The sequence below is a fragment of the Pundamilia nyererei genome, unplaced genomic scaffold (genome assembly GCF_000239375.1).
Source record: "Pundamilia nyererei isolate P.nyererei 1_Seehausen unplaced genomic scaffold, PunNye1.0 scaffold00172, whole genome shotgun sequence".
In the NCBI taxonomy this organism is placed as follows: Eukaryota; Metazoa; Chordata; class Actinopteri; order Cichliformes; family Cichlidae; genus Pundamilia; species Pundamilia nyererei.
Genome location: NW_005187573.1, coordinates 644,361 through 669,676, shown reverse-complemented (window position 1 = coordinate 669,676; position 25,316 = coordinate 644,361). Strand labels below are relative to the sequence as shown.

Below are 25,316 nucleotides of genomic sequence, written 5' to 3'. Positions count from 1 at the left end.
CCAGTGGCCCTAATCCTCTTCCGTAGTAATGTCTATTCTCGACTTGTTTTTGAACAAGTTGTTAAACCTTTCCCCAGAAAAATCTGTCTATTAAACTATTAAACATTTTATACACACACACACACACACACACACACATTATACATATATATATATATATGCGCCTCTATTTCAACTTGGACATTCATGAAGCGGTGGAAGGGTATCTTAAGGAATAACTTGTCAGCCGTATAAAGCCAACTGATAGCTCCAGGACGTCACGTGTCACACCACTATAACAGTGTCACCTGCCAGGTACACTGAGGAAGACGTGGCGGGCAATATGAAACACTTAAAATGAATGCATAGTGACCCTACACACTGTACGAAGTGACCCAATCTTCACGGCTTACATAAAACAAACCCCCCGGTATGTCGGCCTCTCATTTCCTGGTTATGTTCCGGTTTTTTTCCGGCTCTCCTTAGCTGACGCGGTCGTCCAATGATATGAGTCCACATGCAGCGCAGGGAAGAGGGGCAGCAGTGAGGCGCTTTGATAAAACCAGACTGTCGGCAGCGCGTGAAGCCACTGAGAGCTGCGCCACGGTGAGGCAGGGTACGGCACGGGAGCACAGAGGAGGACTGGACCGGGTGAATGCAGTCCTCGGCACGGGACGCTGCTGCAGACACTTTCCCACTATTTTCGGACATAACGGGAGGCGCACAGTAACCACGCGGGGAAGAGGAATTTGTCTACAAAATTTCCGTCGTGAAGGAAATCTTAAGAGGGGCCGAGAAGAGAAAGGGACACGTTACACCTCTGTCAGTAGCTGCCGATAGCTATCCGAGCTGACAAAGTCCTCGCTGCTCTAAAAGTCCTCACAGGGTAGGGAGCCACAAGGTATCCTCCACCGGTGTTCTCGGGTACAGCTGAGTGAGAAGGAGCCGTCTATCCGCCATGGAGAACGCTCACACGAAGAGTGTGGAAGAAGTTTACAGTTATTTCAGCGTCAATGAAAGCACAGGACTTTCCCTGGACGAGGTGAAACGACAGCGGGAGAAATGGGGCCTAAACGGTACGACAGCTAAAAACCGCAAAGCGACGGAAAAACAAAAACGCTGCGGCTGCGAACGAGACACGGCGTGAAAGTGTCATGTCACGGTGGCGTGGGCAGCGCGAGCTCAGTTTTTGATATGCGGGGTAAAAGTCGCCAGCATCATCATCAGACCGTATGGTGATTTGGCTGACGTCACCTCGAGGGTTTCCCGTGTTTTACACAGTAACGAGTTAATCATTACTCAGAGGCCGTAGCTGTGCACGGTAACAGTGCGTGAGCCGCCTGTGATCGCGGCCACGCTGCTGACAGCAGCGGGGAAATGTGGCGCGGTAGTTTCACACGGTAACCCTGTTGAATGTTCCTCAGCAAACTGTAATACATGTGCACTGGACACTGAGCAGTGGGTACAGGCTTACTGGACCAACACTGCCAAAGTTAATCTCTCTTGTCCCAGGCTTAAACAGCTGTTTTATATTAATATCAACTGGGAGGCCATGGACGGTATTCCCTCCTTCTAGCTCACTTTGACCTTTGCACTGATTGGATTTTTATTTAAATATTTATTCCTGCTGTGTAATAAAGCATCACTGATGTAAATTATGTACCCTTGTTGGCGCTAGAACATATGGTCTTGCATATAAAAGTATTAAATAGTTGCAGTGTGATTTCTTTCATGGGTTTAACAGTCAAACAGAGGCCTGCATACAGAAATTCCCCTCTTTTTCTTTCACATGAAACTGAGAATAAGCTGGTGGCTTTGACACCTAAATGTGCCTGAGATTTAGAGCTATGAAAGTAACGCTCACAAACATGCAGAGAGTTGCTGTTTCTCAAGTGGGAAACTTTTTGTTGTTGTTGTGTTCATATATTACTTATTTATTTATTTTTTCTTCTTTGCCTGCTTCCTGTATGATCCCCGGATTGACAACCGCATACCCACACACAGAGTTACCAGCGGAGGAAGGTAATCACTGCTGTCACTCACACCACTCCCATCATTTTTATGCTGGCAAGTTTCTGCGATTGGCTTGTTTTTCACTCCCTCCTCTCTCTCTCCCTCTCTTTGCAGGGAAATCTTTATGGGAGCTCGTCCTCGAACAGTTTGAAGATTTGCTCGTTCGAATTCTTCTGCTGGCTGCATGCATATCTTTTGTAAGTATATGCTAGAGCGTTTGTTTTAATGTACCACACAGACTTGCTTTCAGTCATCTCATCCCAAGCTCAGTGAGCTGAAACTGAATTGCGGGCTTCTTCTCGAAATTCAGCTGAGCTTCTTAGTTTTTTATTCTCAGTGTTAACTCCCCTGTGCTGTCACCCCCTGCGTGTCCGCGTGATGATGTGCTAATCTTAAAGTCAGAAGAAACCTTTTCACATCCCTCAAATAGCTTCCTCTTTCCACCTCTGTCTGAAAGTGTTTACATGAAGCCAAAGCCGCAGATGGGATTATTATAAAGCCCGGTGTCATAAATGGCAGCACATTATTTATTCAGTGCATAGTGCTGAAGTGTGAACGTCTTCAGTTTGTATAACGTGCCTATGGTTACACTCACATATGGGAGCTAAACAGCTGAGAAGGCTAGCAGCCCGTCTGAGGAATGGTGACAACAGCAGTAGCAGCATTGAGTTGCTATCACCATGTGCCAAGTAAGACATTTGAGTCGCCAAGCGTGACTGCTGTGTAATAACTTGCACTCGGTCTCGTCCGGGCCGCAGGCATCCAATGCTACATGGATATATGTTTGATGGCTTACACTTGCATAACAGCGTCACTGCCATGTGTCTGAGCCAATTTATAAGCTAAATGAAGTGAACATTTCCACATGATATAAACTATAGATCCACCATGCAGCTTGTAGCCTATGAAATGTACCTGTCAGCTGCAGGGAAGCGACTTTTTAAAACAATCTTTTATGTCAAAGGTGGAATCATGGTTACCTTGCACATCTCTTCTTGTCTCTTAAGTTCTTCTACTGTGTTTAGATAAAATGTAACAAGTAAATAAGAACATGTTCTCTGATCTGCTCCCAAAAGCTAAATTGAGTAAAATAAAAATAAAAGCATTTTATTTTGCTACATTTTGCTGTCAGATATGGTCGTGCTTTTTTCTTCTTCTCTTTTTTTTTTAAAGCAGTCTTTAGCACTGCAAAGATTCATCCTTGCTATTTAATTCTATAAATGACTGCTAACTTAACAGATGGCTGAAGAAGACTTTGATAACTGAGGCTGCCTGTGTGTGTGAGAGAGAGAGAGAGAGCTGGTAAGAGTGGTGTCAGGTGATACAGAGGTGTCAGTCGCTGCTGTCTGACAGTGGAGCAGAGCACCACTCGAGACCAAATTTGGTTCCTCACCCCTCAGTGGGAGGGCTCTCTATCAGACAGAAGTGCACACCAGCGTCGGTGTAAATTTAATGTGTATATAACCATCAAACCTCTTAGAAAACTAAAAACCATATCCAGAAGAATGTGCTTGGATGAGTGATTCACATTCGCCTGCTGCATGTTTAGCTGCTCTTTATGCAAATATCTAATCAGCCAATTACATGGCAGCAATGTCAGAGGGGCTGGTCTGAGTATTTCAGAGTGTATTATTTTAGTTATTATTATTTTAATTAATTAAAAATGTGTATGGATTTTAGATGGATGGATTTAATGTTTGAAGAGGTTACTCTGGTTTCTAACACACCACAGTTAACATTTCTTTGCTATTTTCTTACTAATCAATTCATCGACAAGCAGATTGCCATTATATTAAAATGAAGAGGGTAGCTGGTTAGAGTAGTATCTTTACATGTATTGTATGCCATGACATACAATAGCGCATTATAAGCACTTCTGTGTTGAGATGAGCTATTAAAGCATTATGCTTGCCTTTTTGAATTATGCCATTCAAAGGTCTTTGGCATCCACTGCAGTCAGACACTTGGGTCTTACTGAGGTTGATTGCTTTATACATTATGGCAGATTAACTAATTGCTTGTGACAGACAGAGTAATTTAAAGACCGTTTTCTCAGGAACAGCAAGCCAAATGAGACTCCGGGTCAATATACTGTAATTCTTTTCCTGGCAGTTTTGAGTGTGCGTGTAACAATGTTGAGACTGGTCCTTTGGTGTTCGTGATGTGAATTAAGTAAAATTGACAGGCTTAAAAAGTGTTAACTTAATGGAGGTCTGACCGTGTTAACCCCACAGCTTTCTCCACAGCCACCTGTTTGCATTATTGAATGAATTACTCATGAAGTAGCCTCTGTCCATATACAGCTTAGCCAAGCTTTATAGCTTTCAGAGCAACAGCAAAAACCAGTAATTACAATGTATGTATGTTTATAATCCACTGTGCATATGAGTATATAACCAGCTGCTCACAATGAATAGAATAAATCCATTTCTAATGTTTCTAACCTAACTAGGAATTTTAAAGGTCTGCTGTTTACAACAAAACTCTGAACATTGTTATTCCATTTTAAATTGAGGACAAGAATGTGTTGTATTCAGGGATGATATGACATGTATGGATTTTAGCCGTGTGATGGGATATTATTTTCTCCCAGATATTGTATAAAAATATGCTGCTGATGATCCTAAATTATTAATAATCTCAGAGTTTAATGTGAAGATTCTGGCAGATGGCTAAATCCTCACATAAAATCAACACGGCAGTATTAAAAAGGGATCTCTTTTTGAAAGAAATAACCAGTCAAGTTTTATCAGAGATGTGAGCTTTAGTTTTTTTTTCTTCCATGCAAAAACCGTGGTTAGTTCTTTCTGGATTTTGTCCTCTTTTTGTGAAGCCGCAGTGGTAACAGTCGTACTCAGAGACACTTGACTTCTCTTGGATGAGAGCAGAGTTTTGTTTTTGTTTTCCCCGAAAAACTGACACAAAAGCTCACTTCAACTCAAGATTGTATTTGGTCTAAGGTGACCTTACAAAACACATTTCTGGTCATAGGATGATGATGATGTAAGGTTGATTCTGGACAGATGGAGCTGTGCTATATGCAAGCACGAGGCAGGGAGCTCTCTTTTCTGTGAAATGTCTAATAAATACTGATGGTTTATTTGACTTCTTTCAGGTCCTGGCCTGGTTTGAGGAGGGAGAGGAAACTATCACCGCATTTGTGGAGCCTTTTGTAATTCTACTCATTCTTATAGCAAACGCTATCGTCGGCGTGTGGCAGGTGAGAGCATAGCGAATCACGGCTTTGCATTTTTATTCGTACTTAATTCTGTTTTTGGACAGTTTGAGCACTGTCTGAATATCATCAGGGTTTAGTGCATTTTTGTTGAAAAAAAATCTAATTTCATGAATATGAATGTGGTATTTTTAGCATTTCAAAGCAATGTGTTAAACTACAGTTATATTAGTATTGAAGGCGTGTCAGTGTGAGGGAAAAAATCCTAATAAAGCCGAGCTAAATCAGATGCCACCAATGTGACAGACTTCAAAAAATAAATATCCCTTATCAGTTTACTAATAACCCCTATCAGTTTGATCCTGCGTCCAGTGCAGTGTAATCCAGTGCAACATGATCTGATCATCCAAAATGAAAAAACAAGCTCAAACTGGGTTCCCGATCTCCTTCAGAGGCTCGAGTACTGAAATCTACGTAACAGTACTGCATGTTTAATTAAACATTCCTTGTATCTGCGTTACAGCCCCGCTGTGAGTTGGAGGTTTTACCATTAAACTTCACAGGCAATGCAGAAAAACACTGCACTGAAAGTTATTTTTGTCTCAAAGAAGACTTCCTATTCAAAAGGAACAGGCTGCCGGTTTTCATCAGCAGCCTTTCTCTAGTTATTTATTTATTTTCAAACTGTGTGGGTTTGAGTGATGTTTTTCTTGCTGGTGAAGAGTAAGATTGGAAAATGAGAACATTTAATACACTTAACACCTAAATGTCCCCAAACACAACCCGAGGAGAGATGCACGCACATCCGGCGAGAACAGTCAGTGCCCCTCCAAAGGAAGTGTCCAGCTTTCTGCAATCGTGATAGTTTGCTGTAGAGCAACTCAGAAATATTTGCCCTGAATCTCATCTTCTTCTCACCAGGAGCGCAATGCTGAAGATGCCATCGAGGCGCTTAAAGAGTATGAACCTGAGATGGGGAAAGTGTACCGACAGGACAGGAAAACTGTGCAGAGGATCAAGGCCAGAGACATCGTGCCTGGTGACATAGTGGAGGTTGCTGGTAAGTTGACCTGCATCTGTAATGCTTTTATACGCGTCGTTTAGGAAAAAATAGATTTGGCTTTGACAGACCTCTCTCTCTCATAAAAGAAGCATCAGGGCATCACATGAACATGATAGAAATAAACCTTGAAATTCACAGAAAATTGGCAATTTAATGCCACAGTTTCACTCTGAAAGACTATTTTTCCTTATGGCTTTTTTTTTTTAATATCAGAGACATCTGGTGTTTTCATAAGATAGCACCTCGTCTGTGTTTGGCTCTGCTTCAGGTAATGGTCAGGTCATATGAGTCCAGGTATGGACATGTATTATTTAGCACATGCTCAGACCTCCCCCATCCCCAAGTGCCACTGCAGCAGCACGGTGACTCACCCTGTAAGGCTGATGTATTTTGAGATTTTCCTATTAACCCATTGTCTCAAAGGGCTGCGCACACATGCTGTTAAGGCCCACTTACTGTAACTGTGCGTGTGAGCTTGCAAAGCTTCTAAAGTGTCATCCCAACTCAACACTTTCCCACCCTGCAGTCAGCGCATTTCAGCAGCTGAAATCCTCAGGATGTAAGGCTTTGGTTTTAATAGTGCAGTTTCCCCTACGGCATACAAACGTATGTAATACTGCAGAGGGATGAACGGGAACGCGTGTACGGGGTAATGAGTCCTTCAAACGCTGTCCTGATACTCTGTTTGAACCTAAGCCCCTCAAGTGATGCTTAGCGTTTTGGTGCATCGTGTGGGTTTTATTTTTAGCTTTCATTATGGATTATAGAATGCTGTATTTATAGAGGCAATGACAGTCGTGAAGATGACAGGTGTCAGCCTCTTCCCCTCCCCTCCTGCTCGGGGGGGAACATTGGTACAGCAGGTGACGTGGGACAGTGTTCAGCGGGACTCCTGAGTGACCTTGACAAGGGCACAGAAAGTAGGAGTGATCTGCATTTTAACATCGCATATCCTTCTAGTTGGGATATGTTTCTATACTATATGTAAATTACTTTCTTGACAGTGCTAATCATGACATGTTAATTTAGGTTCATAAGAAGTTGAGTTCAATTTTTGGCTCCGGTTAAAACAGAAACTTGTGAGTCAGATGCTCTCGCATATTAGAGACCTAGTTATTTAAAAACTCTTGATGAAGGTAGCTGGAGGCTTTGCTGTCAGCAGCTTGAGCGCAACCCAGCAGGGAGACGACTTGGATGCTTTATCCCACAGTCAGGAGTTGCTCATCAGCTCTACTTACTCGCTTGATCCGCCAACTATCCTTTACAATGGTTCCTGTCAGGCTCCCTTTTTTAATGAATAATATTTTCCTGAAGCTCCAAAGTGACCTTTGCCATGCAGAGGAGGATTGTGATGACGCAGATGCTGGCTGGGAGGCTGCTTAGCTGAGCTGCGATAGAGGACACAGAGATGAACCCTCTGTGGCTGCCTCAGCCGTGAGAAGAATAACCAGCAGCCAAACTGCATGGCTCTCTGTGAGGCTGCTGCCGCTGTGTGTTTAAACGCTGCCTCCTACTCGCTTATCAGCCTCACAGATGAACTCTTACTGAACATACAGTGGAGATGATTACGTTCTGTTAAATGCATTTTTCAGACGTTTATCTAAAGTAGATTTTTGTGATTGATTTTATTAATCAGACATTTACTATAGCATAAATATGAAGCGGTTTTAAAACGAGCAAATGCTGACATCGCTCAACCTAACTAATCCCTAAAAAGTCACATTGTCAGATAACGTGAAGTCCACTGAACTGAAGTCCTTTGCATGTAGCTGTCAGTTTACTTGCTGCTCTGAACACTCAATTGAAACCTTTTTTCGGCTTTTGGCTCTATTATGACATCAGTGAGGTGAATATGTAAAGATATTTTTCATCCATCCATATTAAGATATGGAGAGCTCAGGTACGCAGCTCTAGCTGTAAGCACAGAAGCCCAATCCACCAGGCGTACAAAGCTTGTGTTTGTGAGGGGAGGGGGATCTTAAACAACTGGTTTCAGACAGGATGAGCTGAGAGTCTCAACCAAGCTCCAGTATGAGCTATATAAATAAATACATTTTGAATGTGAGTCATGCAAAGCTACTCTGAAAGAGTCCAAGAATAAAAAATATGGAGCTGGAAATGAGCGTAATAGCTGCCCCTTAAGGGTTTGCAGATTTGGATGTTTGCCTTTTCTCAGAGCGGCAGAGCTCAGTGTGTTTGTTCCCTGTTGCCTGTGAAATTGTGGAGTCTGGGCTTGTGGAGGGGAGTGCAGGGGGAGGATCTCTCATCTGCTCCTATTGTGCTAGAGAGAGATGACCTTATAGGGAAGTGCTTTGTGAATAACCAAACCGCCCTATCACGCTCAATGCACAGGGACCCTGCCCATCAGCACCGGCACCCTCCACTGAGATTCCAGACACCATGGATAGTATGTGGCATTTAATGTGGTCTGGCAATCGTCCGATGTCACTGAGGGACTGTCTTTTGGCAGAGGCTTCTGACTTTTCAGCAAGGCTGAGAGAAATGGTTTCATCCTGCCAGCCGGAGTAGCGGACTTCAAAAAACTCAACCCTCTGATGTAGTCCAGGAGGGTCACAGGGGTTTCATTCAAACTAAGCAGTGCACTGGTTGAGCTTGGGTTGATAGGAGTATGCATGGAAGTGTCTGAATAAATCACGTGTAACAAAGCTGCCTTAAGGTGCCTTGTTTACCTTGTTTACCTAAACCGCACTCACGGCTGGGAATCTGTTCGTGCAGTTCAAAATGCTTCATTGAAGACTGATGAGCCCTTTAAGACGGAGCAAACATAAATCCTAATAAAGAGAAATAAAATAATAATAATAATTAAAAACAGATAACAAAGCTGTAAGAAGTTTTAAAAATAGCATTACTGTAGAATAAATGAGGGGGAAATAATATAAACCACACAAATAAATGAACTAGACAAAGCAGGTTAAAAAGAATAATGTAGAATAACATTTTTATTTGTAAAATAAATAGTAATTAAATGTATAATTTATTTAATTAATTAGTAAATAACATTTTAGTGTCTCAGTACTTCCACATGCTGAATTACTAACATAAAAATATGAGAAAAACACCTGGGAAATTAGCAGCAGCAGTCTTTGATGTAAGATGAAGCGATAGAAGCAGGCCTGTACATGTTATGCGCAGTATTTAAATTCGGGGAAGGCCGGGACCAGTGCACATTAAATACTGCAGAACTGGTTCAAGGTGGGATGAGATGTCAGACTTTAAGGAACCGCTTTGATGATGTCACCAATGAGCTTTTGTTTGCTCGTGTCACCTTTTATTGATTCAAGCTTTAAAGCCCATATACAAACTGTACTTCTTTTTTTTTTTTTGTATACGTCTTGGCCTCTTTCGATGGCAGTGAGTTAAATGTCCACATCTTTGCATGTTTGAAGTAGGCTGTGGTAAATACTCATGTAAATTATTATTATTATGGTTGGATCTATTAGATCAGTACCTGATATGGCATTGTTCTCAGCTCCAATTTAAATTTGCAATGCCAAACATATGGAATTCCTACCATCCTCTGCTTGGCTAATTTTGGCTGGAACTTTAGTGCTCCTGGTCCTGGGATAAGATTTGTTACTATGGCAAGAGAAACACTTGCATGCTATGAAGAGCTCCAGCCAGCTGCTGCTGCTTAAGATTCATACCAGACAAAGAGCAGCAGAGATCCCAGGGAGACAGTGTGGAGATGGTGCTTGCATAACCGGGGTCAAAACTTGACACGTGTTTTGCATCTGTGACAACACAGAAGCAGGAAGTTAGAAAAATGTCACTTCTTAGATTATATTCATATCTCTCTCACCAGGCAGCAGCTAACTAAACATCACTTACTCAGGTCTTGTTTGCTGATCAGGGAAAAAACCCAACTGAATCTCACCCATTACTCTGGAAATGTGCTAGTGCAATGGCCAAAGGGCAAAGGAGACATTGGTACAACAAACTGTCCTTGCAAAAAGTAAACTTGCACAAATGAGACTGAGTCGGTTAGGTTTCCCTGCTTTGGACTTCTTCCATTGATGGTCCCAAATAGAGTAGCAAACTTTTAAACTCAATGAAAGGTTAGCGGCTTATCTGTTATAAACCATTTGCTAATACCGGATCAGTTTGCATAAATATGTAAATGCAGACGGTGAGGTAGTTAGTCAGAGATGTGCTGGAAAGCTGCATTAAGCTTTGCCTGCTGACTCTTCTGAAACAGCCCACTCTACATGACAGGAGCTCAGGCTTTTGTTCAGCTGCCATCAGCACATGTAGCCTCCTGGCCGGCCCCAAGGAAGCCTGGCCAGCATAACCACTCGCTGTCCCTGAACGCACAGCAGGTGCAAGTGCCAGTCAAAGCTGGTACTTTCAGTTCAGTCATTGCTTTGCCTGTTCTGTTTGTAAGGCACCTCTGGGAGTCATATTGGTGGCGATGTATCACCAGGTCTTAGCTTTCGCCACCGTTAAATTTGCAAACCGTTTGAGCCATTGGCAAGCCCTGAGGTGAAGACGTGGTCATGCCTCTGGAAATGCTTGGACTGCTACCAAGTAGGATGTTGACACAAAGGGACAGATGATATATACTCGCTTCACCAGAGCAGGCCTGCAGTGTAACACAGCCTCAAGACAGGTCCAGTGTGTCACGGCGTCACAGAGCACTGGTTACTTTGCATGAGAACATCGGTAGGAACCTTTGTTAGCAGGCTGGCCCTCTAGCTCCTGGTGTCTTGGCTCAGCACTCCTTAAGAAGTTTGTATTTCTTTGAAAGTAATGACGTGACACAGGACGTGTTACACAGCCAGAAAGGATGCAAGTTTGAGTAAAAGTTAGGTATGGGCAATTCTTTAATTCAATTCTAATGAAATTATTTGACATCTATAATTGAAGTAAAGTGTTACAGCTGTGTAACCAGGACAGTGAATTCAGGGGGGCAGCCTTCAGCTGTATGTGAAGTGTTTTGCTCATTGATTTGTAGCTGACATTTGGTCGCTGGATGCTCCAGGCTCTGGTTGCATAGTTACCCGTGTAATGAATTCCTTGCCCTCGTATAGCTGTCCCTGTTGGTAGTCGCTTCAATTCTTTAGCTCAAAGTTTAACTTCATGTTGCTAATGGTTATTTCTCCTGCCATTGCTACAAGTCGGTGAATTTCACTGACATTTCACGGTCTCTGGTTTGCACATTGTTCTGTGAAAGCTCCCCTTTGGTTTCTAATGTGAAATGTCTTTCAGCCTGTGTCAGGCCATTTGATTCAGGTGCGTGACCTTCTCATAAGCAAATCTTCCATTGCACGTCTGTTTCCACATTGAGATAGTTTAAAGATGCAGCTGAGCTCAACATTTGTCTTCTCAGAAATCCTTTCATTGTCTGCCTTAATTGGCCAGTGCCTGCTGACAGATGAGTGTTTCTGGCACTCGGATGAGTTGATGATCATCCAACTTTACATAGGGTCATGCCTCCCAGTGAGAAATCAACCTTCACAGAGCAGGGGGCTGGAGTACACATAACTAGAGCAAGGGTCTGCATTGGATTAGACTGTATAGATGCACTCATAAAATATGTTTGCAGCTTCTATTCCAAACATCTATAAGAAACTCCAAGGTAATGCAGACGAGTTGCTCCTGTGTTCTGCATCTTGCCTGTCTCTTCCTGTGGCAATGATGAGAACATGTCTGCCATCGTAGGGCCACATTTAAACCAGATCAGCAGATTGGGAAACAGGTTGAAATTCTTTTTCCTTTTTTGGCTGCATGCGTCAGTGGTCCCATTGCTATTTTCCCCCCTCTCCTCCTTCAAGGCCAAGGCTGGTTTAGCCATACAATACCGGTCTCCCTCAGTCTGGATCTGGACACTGGTACATTTGATAAAAATCACTATTTGTTTTTGGGTGAGTTTCCACTTCAGCCTTGTTTAGATGTTTTGTTACATTCTTAGATATTTGGCAGCCTAGTGCCGTTTCCTGGATTCTAGCTATATTGTATTCAAGGAGTCTTTTGTAACAATGTGACACAATTTACATTTTTAACTAAGTAGGCCTGTATAAGTAGACTACACCCACAGAACTGTGCCATAGCCTGAGCCATTTCCCCAGTTTCCATTGCCTTTATGTAAGATTAGGAAGCTGAATTGGGTCACTGCAGTTCTGATGTACCCAAATTGGCCATTTCCTTTGAGACTAGCCTTTTATGGCTCACAAGTCCTTCATTTCCTTCTGTCTTTGGTTCTCCTTCTCTTTCCTACACCAATGGCAGCACTCCTTTGCTGCTGTGAGGCATAACAACCACGCTATAGTGAGCTGTGGTTCATAAATTTAGTTTACTCTAAAGCAGAGTTACTGCCTGTAGAAAATAAACACCTTCTCATCTGTTAAATCTTCATTTGGCCAGTACACCCACCCACAAATGGTACTGTACAAGGAATGCATGGGTGGGGAGTTAAGAGTGCCCTTTCTCCTTTGTTGTTAGCTTTTGTTTTTTGATTGGATGTGTGATTGAAATCTTTCTCTCACATGCTAAATCGTTTAGCTTTGAATGTATCCTGGAACTCGTTTGGAGGTAGGCTTTAGCGAAGTGACTGATTCACTGCCTAAGAATTTATGTCTGCCTTTGTCACGCCCTGAAGAAGACACAAGCCCCTGCACATCGATGCTCTTATAACAGGGAAACAGCATATTAACTGGCAGCGATCAAAACATGTGCTGTTAGAGTAGGTTGAGCTGCAGTTACTCCAGACATGCTCACTAAAGTATGGGACAAGTTTGAGTATTGCATAGATGTTTGCAGTGTTTTGTAGGTGAAAGTTCATATTTAGCCATATATGTTAAAAATTTACCACAAGCTTCTATGTCCGTTACTTAAGATGTAGCCTTTTGAAATCGGATGATTCTTTTTAATAAACCTTTTACTGCTGAGCCATGCTGATGATAGATGTGCAATACTAGGTTTTACATTATCTTCCTGAAATAGGCAAGAACTTCACTGAAAAAGACCTTTTCTTAATTGCAGCTTCAGTGGTGTCTTCACTGATGCACAAGTCATCCAGGCTTTGCGCACTAATTCACCCATCCCTGTCACAGATGTTGACTTTAACTTGTATGCTCCACTCTTCTTGCATTTAATGTCCATAGTTTGTGGAACTCATTTAATATTTGGTTTAATCAGATCAGAGGAAAGTTTTGAACTTTGCTCCAGTCCATCTTAAATTAGCTCAGGCCCAGACAAGGTGGCAGCATTTCTGAATCTGGTTTACATTACATGTAATGAGTTTTAACTGGGATTTGTGGATGCAGCAACAAACTGGGTTCACTAACAGTTTCTTCCTGAGGCCATGAAGTTATTGCCTCTAGAGAGAAGTGTCTGTTTCCAATGTAGCTCCTCATAATTGCCCAAAGATAACTACTGCTGTCAGTTTTGTTCCTTTTATCCATAGATTGCAATGTATTTTCTCTAAATCTTTTAATATAATTAATCAACTTTAGATGATTTGTAACAATTTTCAGTAGCATTATCTTTGGTTTGATATTTGTATTTGTTCTCCTCATATTTATTTGTATGGGTTTTTCCTCTCTCTCTAATTATGGATCTGCTTTTTGTAGTTGGAGACAAGGTGCCCGCTGACATCCGCATCTGTTCAATCAAATCCACGACCCTCAGGGTAGACCAGTCCATCCTGACTGGTAAGATATTTTTGCTGATGGCAGACATCAAAGTTGACATTTTTTAATTATTTGAATGCTAATCCTTGTTAAGTAATGGACAGACTAAAGCTTACCTAATGACAAATGTTATTTTATTCTCTTAGAATAACTGCCCTATGAGATTGTTAATTCATTTTTTTTAAGCTAAAACACAAGTATCACCACAAAGCCTTTAAAGTAAGTTAAACCGAGGTCAGTCAGTTTGTCTGAATAAATGGTCAAAAAAAAAAATTCAACTTGGTCGCTTTGAGTAACTGATGAACAGAATGAGCCCAGAGGTCTGCTGTGACGCTCTTCCCACTTAACACCTTTTTCCTCTGAGACATTCATGTGAATCATCACTGAAAGATGAATAACCAGCACTGCAGATTTGCCTGTGGAGACGACTGGCTGAGTGTTCTTCCTTAAATCATCTACAGAAGAATGCAAGCCGGTTTAACCCTCCTCTGTCCTCGTAGGTGAATCTGTCTCTGTCATCAAACACACCGACCCCGTGCCTGACCCTCGCGCCGTCAATCAAGACAAGAAGAACATGCTCTTCTCTGTAAGCCCGAGTCTGCATGAGTTATCACACACATCCTGCTGATTCCTATTACTTCTTATGTGTTTAGCTTCCGTACACTTCCTGGAAAAACAAGTTTCTGTTATTTGAGGATGTGCGCGATGATATCAGTTGCACTTGAGCCAACACGTATGTGACATGTTCTTTCAGGGTACCAACATTGCTGCAGGGAAGGCTGTGGGTGTGGTTGTTGCCTCTGGCGTTAACACAGAAATTGGTAAGATCCGTGACGAGATGGCAGCCACGGAGCAGGAGAAGACGCCCTTGCAGCAGAAGTTGGATGAATTCGGCGAACAGCTATCCAAGGTCATTTCCATTATCTGCATCGCCGTGTGGATCATCAACATCGGACACTTCAATGACCCCGTCCACGGAGGCTCCTGGATCCGTGGAGCTGTCTACTATTTCAAGATCGCTGTGGCGCTGGCTGTGGCTGCCATCCCTGAAGGTCTTCCCGCTGTCATCACCACCTGCCTGGCCCTGGGCACTCGCCGCATGGCCAAAAAGAACGCCATCGTCCGCAGCCTGCCCTCTGTGGAGACTCTGGGCTGCACCTCTGTCATCTGCTCTGACAAAACAGGAACCTTGACAACCAACCAGATGTCTGTTTGCAGAGTGAGTTTATCTCTCTCCCTCACACACACACAGAAACGGTGTTTTTGCATTACTGAGCAGGTTGGTCGTCAGTCCTTTGTCGTATTTGTTGTCCCTACTTTATGTTTGGATAAGGTGACAGCAGTTTCTTCCATTTATCTATAAAATGCTAATGCTCTCTGTAAGCAGAGAAATGGTAGTTTCTGGTTATTGAGCGAGAAGGCAGCTCGCTTTCACTGCTCTAATCTGCATCGAGCAGTTAGATGACTTACACTACTGCTGTTGCATAACTGACCTTGCGTCACCAAGCTGCAAAGCAGTGAGCTTGTAGTTTCTTTTTCTTCTCTTCCTCTCTCTCTCTCTCTGTGTGAGTGGCACCTCTGTGCTACTTGGCCCCACATAAAAAGGACATTTCAGCATTTATTAAAGTTTAATCCCCTTTAGTTGTCTGTTCACTGCTGTCTCAGAACTTTGGCACAGCCTGAATAAGGGTGGCATTCATTTACAGTTACTGTCAGTTGTTTCAGTCCCTGCACATTGAGTTGGCCGTGATTAAATAGTCTTGTGATTCTGCAGTTACTGTAGTGACTTATCGTAATTCACACAGAGTCGGGACATGCAAACAAAAGCCTTTAAAGAGGTGTGCTCACTGACTTTACACTCATGGTTACTAATAAAAAGCAACGTCTCATTCACTTGAATCGTTTATTACAGATATACATTTGCACCCAACATTGTACAATAAATAATAACAACATAGCAAAAACACCATCTACATTCATGCAGCCTAAATGTAGTTTGTGATTGTACGTCCTTTTTATTAAATCCTTTTCTGACAGGCCACGATCATTCCTGAAAGTGTTCAACTGGTTACTGAAATAATTAATGGATTGCCTGTTTGCTCTAAATATACTGCAGCAGGGCAGTGCCAGGATTTTATGTCTGGCTAGTCGTTGCAGGAGGGCTTGCTGATTGTCTTCATCCATTTTCTGATATAAGCAGCCTCTGTCTAGCCCTGTTTGTGTGTATACTGTGTGGCTTTGTACATCTTTGTTTGTGAGTGAGCGAAATGATCAAAGCTTCCTGCGGGAGTAGGCCTGGCACTGCGGCGTCTTCCTTTTGGGCACAGCTTCTCTCTTTAGTCAGGCTCCCTGGCAGCTTCTTCTGTTTACTTATGGAGAGAAACTAAACAGCCTTTTCTCACATTAGGCAGCAGGCCACCCAGCCTGCCCCTCACAGAGACACACTCTAACGTTGCAGCCAATTTACTGTCATTTTTTTCTGCTGCAACAGTTATTGTGTACTTTTAATATGAGCTGTAATAAAGAAACAAATCAAGTTTTTCCGACCACATCCCCCCATTGCTTTCAGTCTGTGGATGAGTGTTCATGTTCTCCGCTGTGATTTTTCAGGTTCTGAGTGCTTTCATTGTTTTGTTTTGTTTTTTTAAAGTTGTCTCCCCCAGTTGTTTCTGGTTTAGCCTTTTAGTTTTTCATAGGCTAACTTTGAAGAATATGAAGAAGTTTGCTTCCTCATTCAAAAGGTCACAAAAACGAATGTTTTTCTGTTGGTGTAAATTATATTTTTATATAATATACTAATTTGATTATTGCTTTTTTAACCTCTGAATATTTCTTGTATATGTAAAAATATCTTTCATCTTGTGTGACACAAAGGGAATCGTCCGCATTAAGAATCTCACTTTAGCTACAGCGTCTCCTTAACTCAAGAGGTCTTCAGCTTTGGTCCCCTCTCAGCACAAATAAATCAAAATAATCATGCCTCACGTCTTGATCTGCATTTGTAGATCAGATGTGGAGGAATGCATTGAAAAAGAAATCTCTGCAATGCATTTATTTTCATCACCTCAGTTTTTGTGCCAGTCCAGATAGAAGGCAGTGGTTGGGCTTCAATCTCCCTGAATCTTGAATCTGGGTGTAATTTGTTTTAATTATCTTAAATTATTTTACTATCACAGCTCCTAGATATTTGACTGTTATTACCTTCCAATTCATCTTTTTTTTTCTCTCATTTTTTGCTCAGAAGATTCATTTAATGAAAGGATTTTGAGTCTCTGTTAGATTTCATTCACAACCTGAATACTTGCCAAAGTCTTCTAGGATAACAGACAAACAATAGCATCATCTGCAAAGAGCCTAATAATATAATCTTATTTTTTTCCTTTAATGTATTCGAGTTCACTTGGAGGTTTTGTGGTTTGACAATAAAGACTCTGGTATTTCAGTCAAACACTAACATGATCTGTGTGATGTCTTCTAATGTCCCATGGACTCTTCTCATTTCCAGATGTTCATTGTCAACAAAGCTGAAGGGGACAGCTGCTCTCTGTCAGAGTTCACCATCACAGGTTCTACCTACGCCCCCGAGGGTGAAGTGTGAGTACTTTTATAGCTTCTCCATAACTGGCAGATCCTTAAATACATGGAAACATGATGTTCTGTACTTGTCCTCAGGTACCAGGATGGTAAACCAGTGAAATCCTCCCACTATGATGCTTTGGTTGAATTGGCCACAATCTGTGCCCTGTGCAATGACTCCTCGCTGGACTTCAACGAGGTCTGCACCTTTCCTGCTGCTTATTTTATGTGTTTTAGTGCAGTTTTCAGTTCTGGGGGAAAACGATTACATATGACTGCCTGTTTTGCTGCTACCCTTCTGTACATTTGGATTTAAGTGAAATAATCTTTTTATGTTCGCTTATAGACTGTATATGAAAGATAGATGTAGCTTCCAGGGTTGAAAAATTCATCAAATTTTAATCTCAGCTGTGATTTTTGGCATCCCACAACTAAATGAGCACAACCGAGTGATACTGGTCATGTGTGCTACACCAACAGAACGCAAACCAAAGTCTAGTGCTACACAAATCATTGCTTGATGACACCCGCATGAGCCAATCACAACTTTTCCGTTGATATTAGTAATATACTACAAATAACAGACATTCAGAACAGTCATGATCATTTGCAATACTTCAGATTATGGGCAAATGATGTTTGGAAGAAATGCAAAAACACACTGCAAACTCCAGCATGATGAATTAATGAGGCAAACTAAAACAAAGCAATGGTTGCTAGCATGGATCGTCCAACTTCAGCTCATAAACGGGTCTGTACAGTGTATCCCTCGAGCTCACAAAGGCACTGAAATCACCAAAGCAGTCGCACTCCATTTGGCAAAGATGTGTGTAAGCTAAACACAGTGAGTAATTAAGGCTTGAGATCCATCATGCAGGTATCGTGAATGACGGAAAACACTATATTTTGCCAGGTGAATAAACACTTTATTCGTCTACAAAGATTAATGAGCAGGAATGTAGCACAATGTCACAGCTTCCCTTCACTCATCATCGAAACAACTACTGGTAGCCTTAACAATGGCTAAATCCTTTGATGCACAGTCTTTGGGCAAATTTAAGATGTTTTAGAAAAGAAATGAGTGAAAGTTTGGATGTTTCAGGTGAAGGGGGTGTACGAGAAGGTCGGCGAGGCCACGGAGACCGCGCTGACCTGTCTGGTGGAGAAGATGAATGTCTTCGACACTGAAGTTCACAACCTGTCAAAGATTGACAGAGCCAATGCTTGCAACTCAGTGAGTGACATCAGCTCCCTCACTTGCATGCGCTGCACATTCCCACCGTTCGTGCTCAGCAGCTTTTTCTCACTCTCTGTCTCTTTGTCTGATCAGGTGATCAAACAGCTGATGAAGAAGGAGTTCACCCTGGAGTTCTCAAGAGACCGGAAGTCCATGTCTGTCTACTGCAGCCCAAACAAGTCCCGCTCTACCATGGGCAAAATGTTTGTGAAGGTATACCCAGTGTAATACGTGCAGATGTTCGATCTGCATTCGCTGCAGTCTTCTGCTGTGTTGTTAATGTTTTATGCCTCTCTTCTTCCTCACAGGGAGCCCCAGAGGGAGTCATCGAGAGATGCACTCATGTCAGAGTTGGCAACAGCAAAGTTCCCCTCAGCCAAGGCATCAAAGAAAAGATCATGTCTGTTATCCGTGAGTACGGGACAGGTCGCGACACCCTGAGGTGCTTGGCTCTGGCCACACGAGACAGCCCACCAAAAATGGAGGACATGATACTGTCTGACACTGCCAAATTCATCGAGTATGAGGTGGATATACATTTGCGTAATCTACTTGTAGCACATTCTTTTCAGGAGCAGACTTTCATTTGAATCTTTGTCTCTGTGTCCAGTCTGACCTGACGTTTGTCGGCTGTGTCGGCATGCTGGACCCTCCCAGACAGGAGGTAGCTGCTTCTATCAAACTGTGCCGGCAGGCTGGCATCCGCGTCATCATGATCACCGGGGACAACAAGGGCACAGCTGTGGCTATCTGCCGCCGCATCGGCATCCTGACCGAGGAGGACAATACTGAGCACATGGCTTTCACTGGACGGGAGTTTGATGAGCTCACACTCGATGCCCAGAGGGAGGCTGTGACTTGTGCGCGTTGCTTTGCGCGCGTCGAGCCTTCACATAAATCCAAGATCGTTGAGTTCCTGCAAGGATTCGATGAAATCACTGCTATGGTATGAAGTTTGTCGTACTGATCAAAACTGCCCATTTCTGCGTGAATGGTTCATTCTCTTGGCTTTGTAAGGGTTGTGTTGATTGGGTTGATTTGCTGTTGTTACTGAAGAAAAAGGCAACACTTGCTATAAAGAACATGTTTGTGTACAGACCGGTGACGGGGTGAACGATGCCCCTGCGCTGAAGAAGGCAGAGATCGGCATCGCTATGGGCTCTGGCACTGCCGTGGCCAAGTCAGCCTCTGAGATGGTCCTCGCTGATGACAACTTCTCTTCCATAGTGGCCGCCGTTGAAGAAGGCAGAGCTATTTACAATAACATGAAGCAGTTCATCAGATACCTTATCTCTTCCAACGTGGGTGAGGTCGTCTGGTGAGTCTTCTTCAGAGGAGATTAGAGCTCTTTATTGCTCAGTCTTCTGTTTTTTATGAAGCTGAGAAAAAAAGCCGTCGTTTTACAGCTTTACGTTCACACAGCAATGCTGTTGATAATATTAAGGTCATATTTGCTCCAGTTTATCATTAGCACTTTCTGACTGGAATAGTTTCTCCTGACAGCATCTTTCTCACTGCGGCTCTGGGGTTCCCTGAGGCCCTGATTCCTGTCCAGCTGCTCTGGGTCAACCTGGTGACAGACGGCCTCCCTGCCACCGCCCTTGGCTTCAACCCCCCAGATCTGGACATTATGGAGAAGCCTCCTCGCAATGCTAAGGAGCCCCTGATTTCTGGCTGGCTATTCTTCAGATATCTGGCTATTGGAGGTTGACTAAAATTGAGCAGGATTCGAGCTGTCTTGTTTTTTTTTTTTCCTGCAGTACATCCAGTGAGTAATATGATGATTTTGCTGTCTTTGCTTCCAGGCTACGTAGGTGCTGCCACTGTGGGAGCTGCTGCGTGGTGGTTTACAATCTCTGATGATGGACCGCAGGTCACTCTGTACCAGCTGGTAAGTACGTCTGTCTGAGAGAACATCCTTCAGCTTCCCTCCGCTCTTTGCCTCCCCCTCACTCTCCCCTCTTCCTCCACACAGAGCCACTTCCTCCAGTGTGGCCCAGACAACCCAGAGTTTGATGGCTTGGACTGCCACGTGTTTGAGTCACCCTACCCGATGACCATGGCCCTGTCCGTGCTTGTCACCATTGAGATGTGCAATGCTCTGAACAGGTAAGGGTATTTTTAAAGAGTGGAGGAGTTCTCATGAAAGAACCATTTGCAATGACACGATGATAGACAGATTGTATAACCAGATCCACCATCTGTGCGCTCCCTCCTGTCCAGCCTGTCAGAGAACCAGTCCCTGCTGCGGATGCCTCCCTGGGAGAACATTTGGCTGCTAGGGGCCATCTGTCTCTCCATGTCTCTCCACTTCCTCATCCTCTATGTGGAACCTCTGCCTGTAAGTTTAAAAAATAAGATGATGACATTGGCACAAGTCAAAGTGATCTGTCTGCTGCAGTTTTGGTCTTTATGTGGATTTTGATGCCCTCTAGTGGCCATTTATTATTGTTTGTTGGGGGGAAAATGACCTTGAAAGGTGGAGCATGAGGGGGGGAAACAGATCCAAATAACTTTATTTGACCTCCTAGGACCTGGTGTCCACATATGGACATCACATTTTGGGTTGTCTAGACCACAACACTAACTTTTGCTCTACGAGGGCCTGATGTCCTCTTCTCTGAAACTACATTGGCTAAAAAGATAATTCTTTATTTTTACATTCATCAGGTCCCGATCAGCCCAAATAGCAAAGAGAAATTAAAAATGCATGCCATGAAAGAGTTTGGGTCTTAGGAGGTTAAAGTGGAAATTCACTCCCAGTTCAGGCTAACGTTACCGGCTGCATAGCTTTGAACATTAAAAATGTGGGATGGAGCAGGCGTGGATATGTGAGGCCAGTTTCTCTGTAACATCTAAAGTGAAAAATGATGAGCAACACAGAATCACAAGGCACCGCTGCCACAGGGGGATCTTTGGACATGGAGGGCTTTCCCTCCATAATCCTCTGAAGTGGACATCAGTGTGGTGAAGTACCATTTGTATCCAGGCCAAACTGATTAGAGCCTTTGGCTTCAGCTTCAGAATGGCCAAAGATGAAGCTCTCAGAGCTGAGGCAATGCAAGTGCAAGAGAGGGATATGACTGCTGGTTTGGAGGGAGAGAGAGCAGTCTGCTGGTACTTTACAGACTTTAAAAGCAACGTGTTAAACAATGTGCCAACATTTAAAAATAAATAATTAGTAAATAGCAGTGTAAACTCCTGCAGAGGATGAATATCCATTAGTATACTTTCCATAGTTAGAGCCACTTACAAGCGAGGGATGGGGTGTGGATGGCCCACCTGTGATTACTGGGTGTTGTCAGGATGGGCTTTGGAAGTTTAAGGATTATTTAAAACAGCAGATGCCAGATAGAGCCATTTTCATCTGAAATGTAAATTTGTGTTTTTTGGAAAGAAATATCAATACTACACCAGTACTGATGAATTTGATGACAGTACAGTACTCTCTGACTGCCCTACATTTTCAGATGCTTCATAGAAATTATTGGGACCACCAACATAAAAAAACATAACTCTGTATATGTTAGACATTTTATCTGGTAGGGAATAAACACCCAGGTGATCTCTTCACCGCTGTTTCCCATCTTTGAGGCTGACCATCTCCTGTGTCCAGCTACACATTGAGTGTACTGACATAAGAGCCGTGTTGATCGATCGACTCTGAGCTCATCACAAAGCAGTGTGTTTTTATAAAAGCTGAATAAACGTCACCACACACTTCTTACGGTCATGTAGAAAACATTGGTAGAGTTTTATGTGTTACCCATGCGGTGATAATCCTCATAAATCTTTATCTCGCTCTCTTTAAAAAGCAGCTGTAAGTTATTTGCTTATTCCCTCCCAGGTCATCTTCCAGATCACCCCTCTGGATATGACCCAGTGGTTGATGGTGCTGAAGATCTCGATGCCCGTCATTCTCCTGGACGAGCTGCTTAAGTTTATGGCCAGGAACTACTTGGAATTCGGTAAACAACTGGAGAAGCCGACAAGCAAAGGCTGCTCTCTGTCTGCATGCGCCGAGGGAATCTCCTGGCCCTTTGTGGCCATCTCCCTGCCCCTGGTGCTGTGGATCTACAGCACCGACACTAACGTGTCTGCCATCTTGTGGCCCTGACTGACTCCAGTACACTACCCTCCTTGTGCACCAGTGTGAAGTGGACATTAACGCACACATCTAACACAGTTACATTAACTCGGAACAAATTACAGCAACAGCATTTACACCTTCTCCAACCGCTGTCAGAACGCCTCTGTTAAGTACATTTAGACTTGCACATATTTTTGGGTGGCCGGTGCTCGAGTAATATTTTACCGACATGATTTATGTTCCATGTTACCATTGTGCTTTTCTCTGTTTTGACCCCCTTTGAGAATAGCTAGAGAAGCCCACTGCGTTGGAGCGACATGTTGAGCTGTACAGAGAGAATTTATTTACTATTCTGTAATAATTAATATTTTATAATTTGGGGAATGGAGATTTCTGAGGACTGCGTAGTTTAGTTCAATACTAATTTAGGGGCAAAGACTTTCAGCAGAATACATTTGCCCAAGCATGAATCACATTTTGCATCGTACTCATTCATTATTTTCTGCAGTAGGCAGAGCACAGCTACCTCAGTGCTGCTGATTTGACCATAATGACCCATTTGTCCAAGCTGTCATTTCATATGTGATCATTTGAAGTGTTGAGGTAAGCACCAGTAGAGTCAAAATCTTCACATGTATTTTAATGTGCATATATATATATATGGAGAGAGAGATATATCGATATATCGATCTATATATAGATATATCTATCTATATCTAGATATAGATCTATATCTATATCTCGATATAGATAGATATTTTTTTGTGTTCCTCTGTTATTTGAGGGAAGAGGGGACAAAGACATGTTACCAGCTTGATTTTGAGTAAATTCTTGGTACAGCCTGTTGTTAAATTTATTTACTTGAAGAAAACACATTTGTCTGTGTTGTCTGTGTTGTGTGTGTGTGTGTGGGGGGGGTGTTGTTTTTGGGTTGTTGTTGTTTTTTTGTTTTGTTTTTTTAAAGTTAAATCTTTGAGATTCATTCTAAGGTTTCAGTCCTAATTTTGTGTGTTAACGACAGTAATCTTTATGTATGTAAAATGTGCACATACTGTACTTGAATATGTAAAAAGGCACCAAGAAGCTGTTAGTCTTGCAAACTGAGCACAACGTGGACGGTTTGATAGGCGCTCAGACCTCTGATTGGCTGCTGTCGGAGGCGTGTGTATATCTGTACATAGAACACGAAGTAGACTCTATACATTTCATTTCTTCCTGCATACATTCACACCCGTTTACTCAAGCGTAGCCTTTCTGCATGCGTGCTCTGATAGACCAGAGAGTGTTTTTTGTTTTTTAATTTGAAAAGCTAACTGTTGTTTCTTCCCACGCCTTCCCCCTATTTACCTGCAGAGTGAGTACACTTTGACGTGCATGCTAACTACTGCCGCGCTCTCGTCTGTATGGTGGTTGCACACACAGCTTGTCAGTCTGTCATTGCTCGTGTCGAAATGACAGCAATAACTGCTCCTTGTGTTTTATCATGTAAATACTTTAAATGGTACAAAAACAGGAGCTTATAATGTCACTAAGTGCCAGATGCACACTGAGCAGAAATGGGAACCTTGTGCATTTTTAAACGGGCTCAGTGTTACTGCTGGTGCCGCTTATTTTTGAATGTAGGCTTGCAGCATGTTTGGGCAACTGGCAGAGATGCTGGCATTTAAACGCCCCCACACCGTTACAGGACACGGTGTTGTATGTATTTCTTTTTTGAACTGCATTTGTATGAATCTTCTGCCCTCCTTTATTGCATGGCCTTTATTACTCTGAAATTCATTGAAATGATCTGCTGCTCAGATGCTTTTTACCTTGTTTTGTGATTTCTCGTGTCCATTGATCTGTTTCTTCCTGTCTCCTCTTCTTTTCTTTTTTCCCTTTACAGCAAAGTCCAAGTAAGCCCATCTCTCCTGTAAATTCCTAGCAGAAACTTTGGTTTGGTTTTGTGTTGTGCATGTGTGTTTTTCAGCACATCTTACAAGAGCTGAATGCCAGTGAAGTGATGACAGGGGCTCAGAAAGTTCACACATCATTTTTACAGAATGCCCATAAATGAATGTCTGATAGAAACTAGCCAGTTCCGCCTCATCGGTCCTTCCATCCTCCTGCATGAAGAGCCTTAGATTGCCATACAGTCCTCATGCCTTCATTTTAGACTAAGAGCTTAGTACCTTGTACAGTCAGTTGTACATTATTCTATGGTGCATGTCTGCTCAGTCAGCCATCTGTTTTACCAGACAAATGTAATAGATTATGTATAAGTTCAAAAACACAGTTCATCTTTCCTAAGGAAATACTTTTATGAGATAATAGATTTTGCTTTTTGCTTTACACTGAGATGAGCAGATTTTTTTTTGCCAAATCTGGGAAGGCAGGTGTGCAGCGATGCTGATGTTTTACCCTTTTAACGGCAGGCGGTCCCTGCACTGGCATTTTTTTGCCAAACTGCTGTACTGTATTTTCAGAAATGATTGTACAACGTATCACATGGACTTTGGTTTCAGGTAAATAAAATTAAAACTGTCATACACTAA

General features: G+C 42.7%; 1 protein-coding gene across 2 annotated transcripts; it reads left to right on the top strand.

Annotated features, from left to right (window-relative positions):
• The first annotated feature begins 489 nt into the window (after positions 1-489).
• Positions 490-25,316, top strand: atp2a2a (ATPase sarcoplasmic/endoplasmic reticulum Ca2+ transporting 2a). Of its 2 annotated transcripts, XM_005746089.1 has the most exons (21): positions 490-1,055; positions 1,984-2,001; positions 2,107-2,189; positions 5,108-5,212; positions 6,089-6,227; positions 13,820-13,900; positions 14,380-14,465; positions 14,634-15,098; positions 17,385-17,473; positions 17,552-17,654; positions 18,558-18,689; positions 18,786-18,905; positions 19,001-19,219; positions 19,303-19,638; positions 19,790-20,010; positions 20,196-20,398; positions 20,498-20,583; positions 20,668-20,801; positions 20,916-21,033; positions 22,540-22,660; positions 24,668-25,316. In XM_005746089.1, the coding sequence occupies exons 1-21, from the start codon at positions 938-940 to the stop codon at positions 24,679-24,681; spliced, it is 2,991 nt and encodes a 996-aa protein (XP_005746146.1). In that variant the 5' UTR covers positions 490-937; the 3' UTR covers positions 24,682-25,316. The 2 variants fall into 2 exon arrangements, with proteins under 2 accessions (XP_005746146.1, XP_005746145.1); XM_005746088.1 differs by lacking the exon at positions 24,668-25,316 and having other exon boundaries at positions 22,540-23,474.

What these genes read in the sequence shown, in the direction of transcription:
- atp2a2a (XM_005746088.1), top strand. Translation starts at nt 938, where the DNA reads ATGGAGAACGCTCACACGAAGAGTGTGGAAGAAGTTTACAGTTATTTC. An exon ending in CTATCGTCGGCGTGTGGCAG is followed by an intron (nt 5,213 to 6,088) that starts GTGAGAGCATAG and finishes TCTTCTCACCAG; the next exon opens with GAGCGCAATGCTGAAGATGC. An exon ending in ACCAGATGTCTGTTTGCAGA is followed by an intron (nt 15,099 to 17,384) that starts GTGAGTTTATCT and finishes TCTCATTTCCAG; the next exon opens with ATGTTCATTGTCAACAAAGC.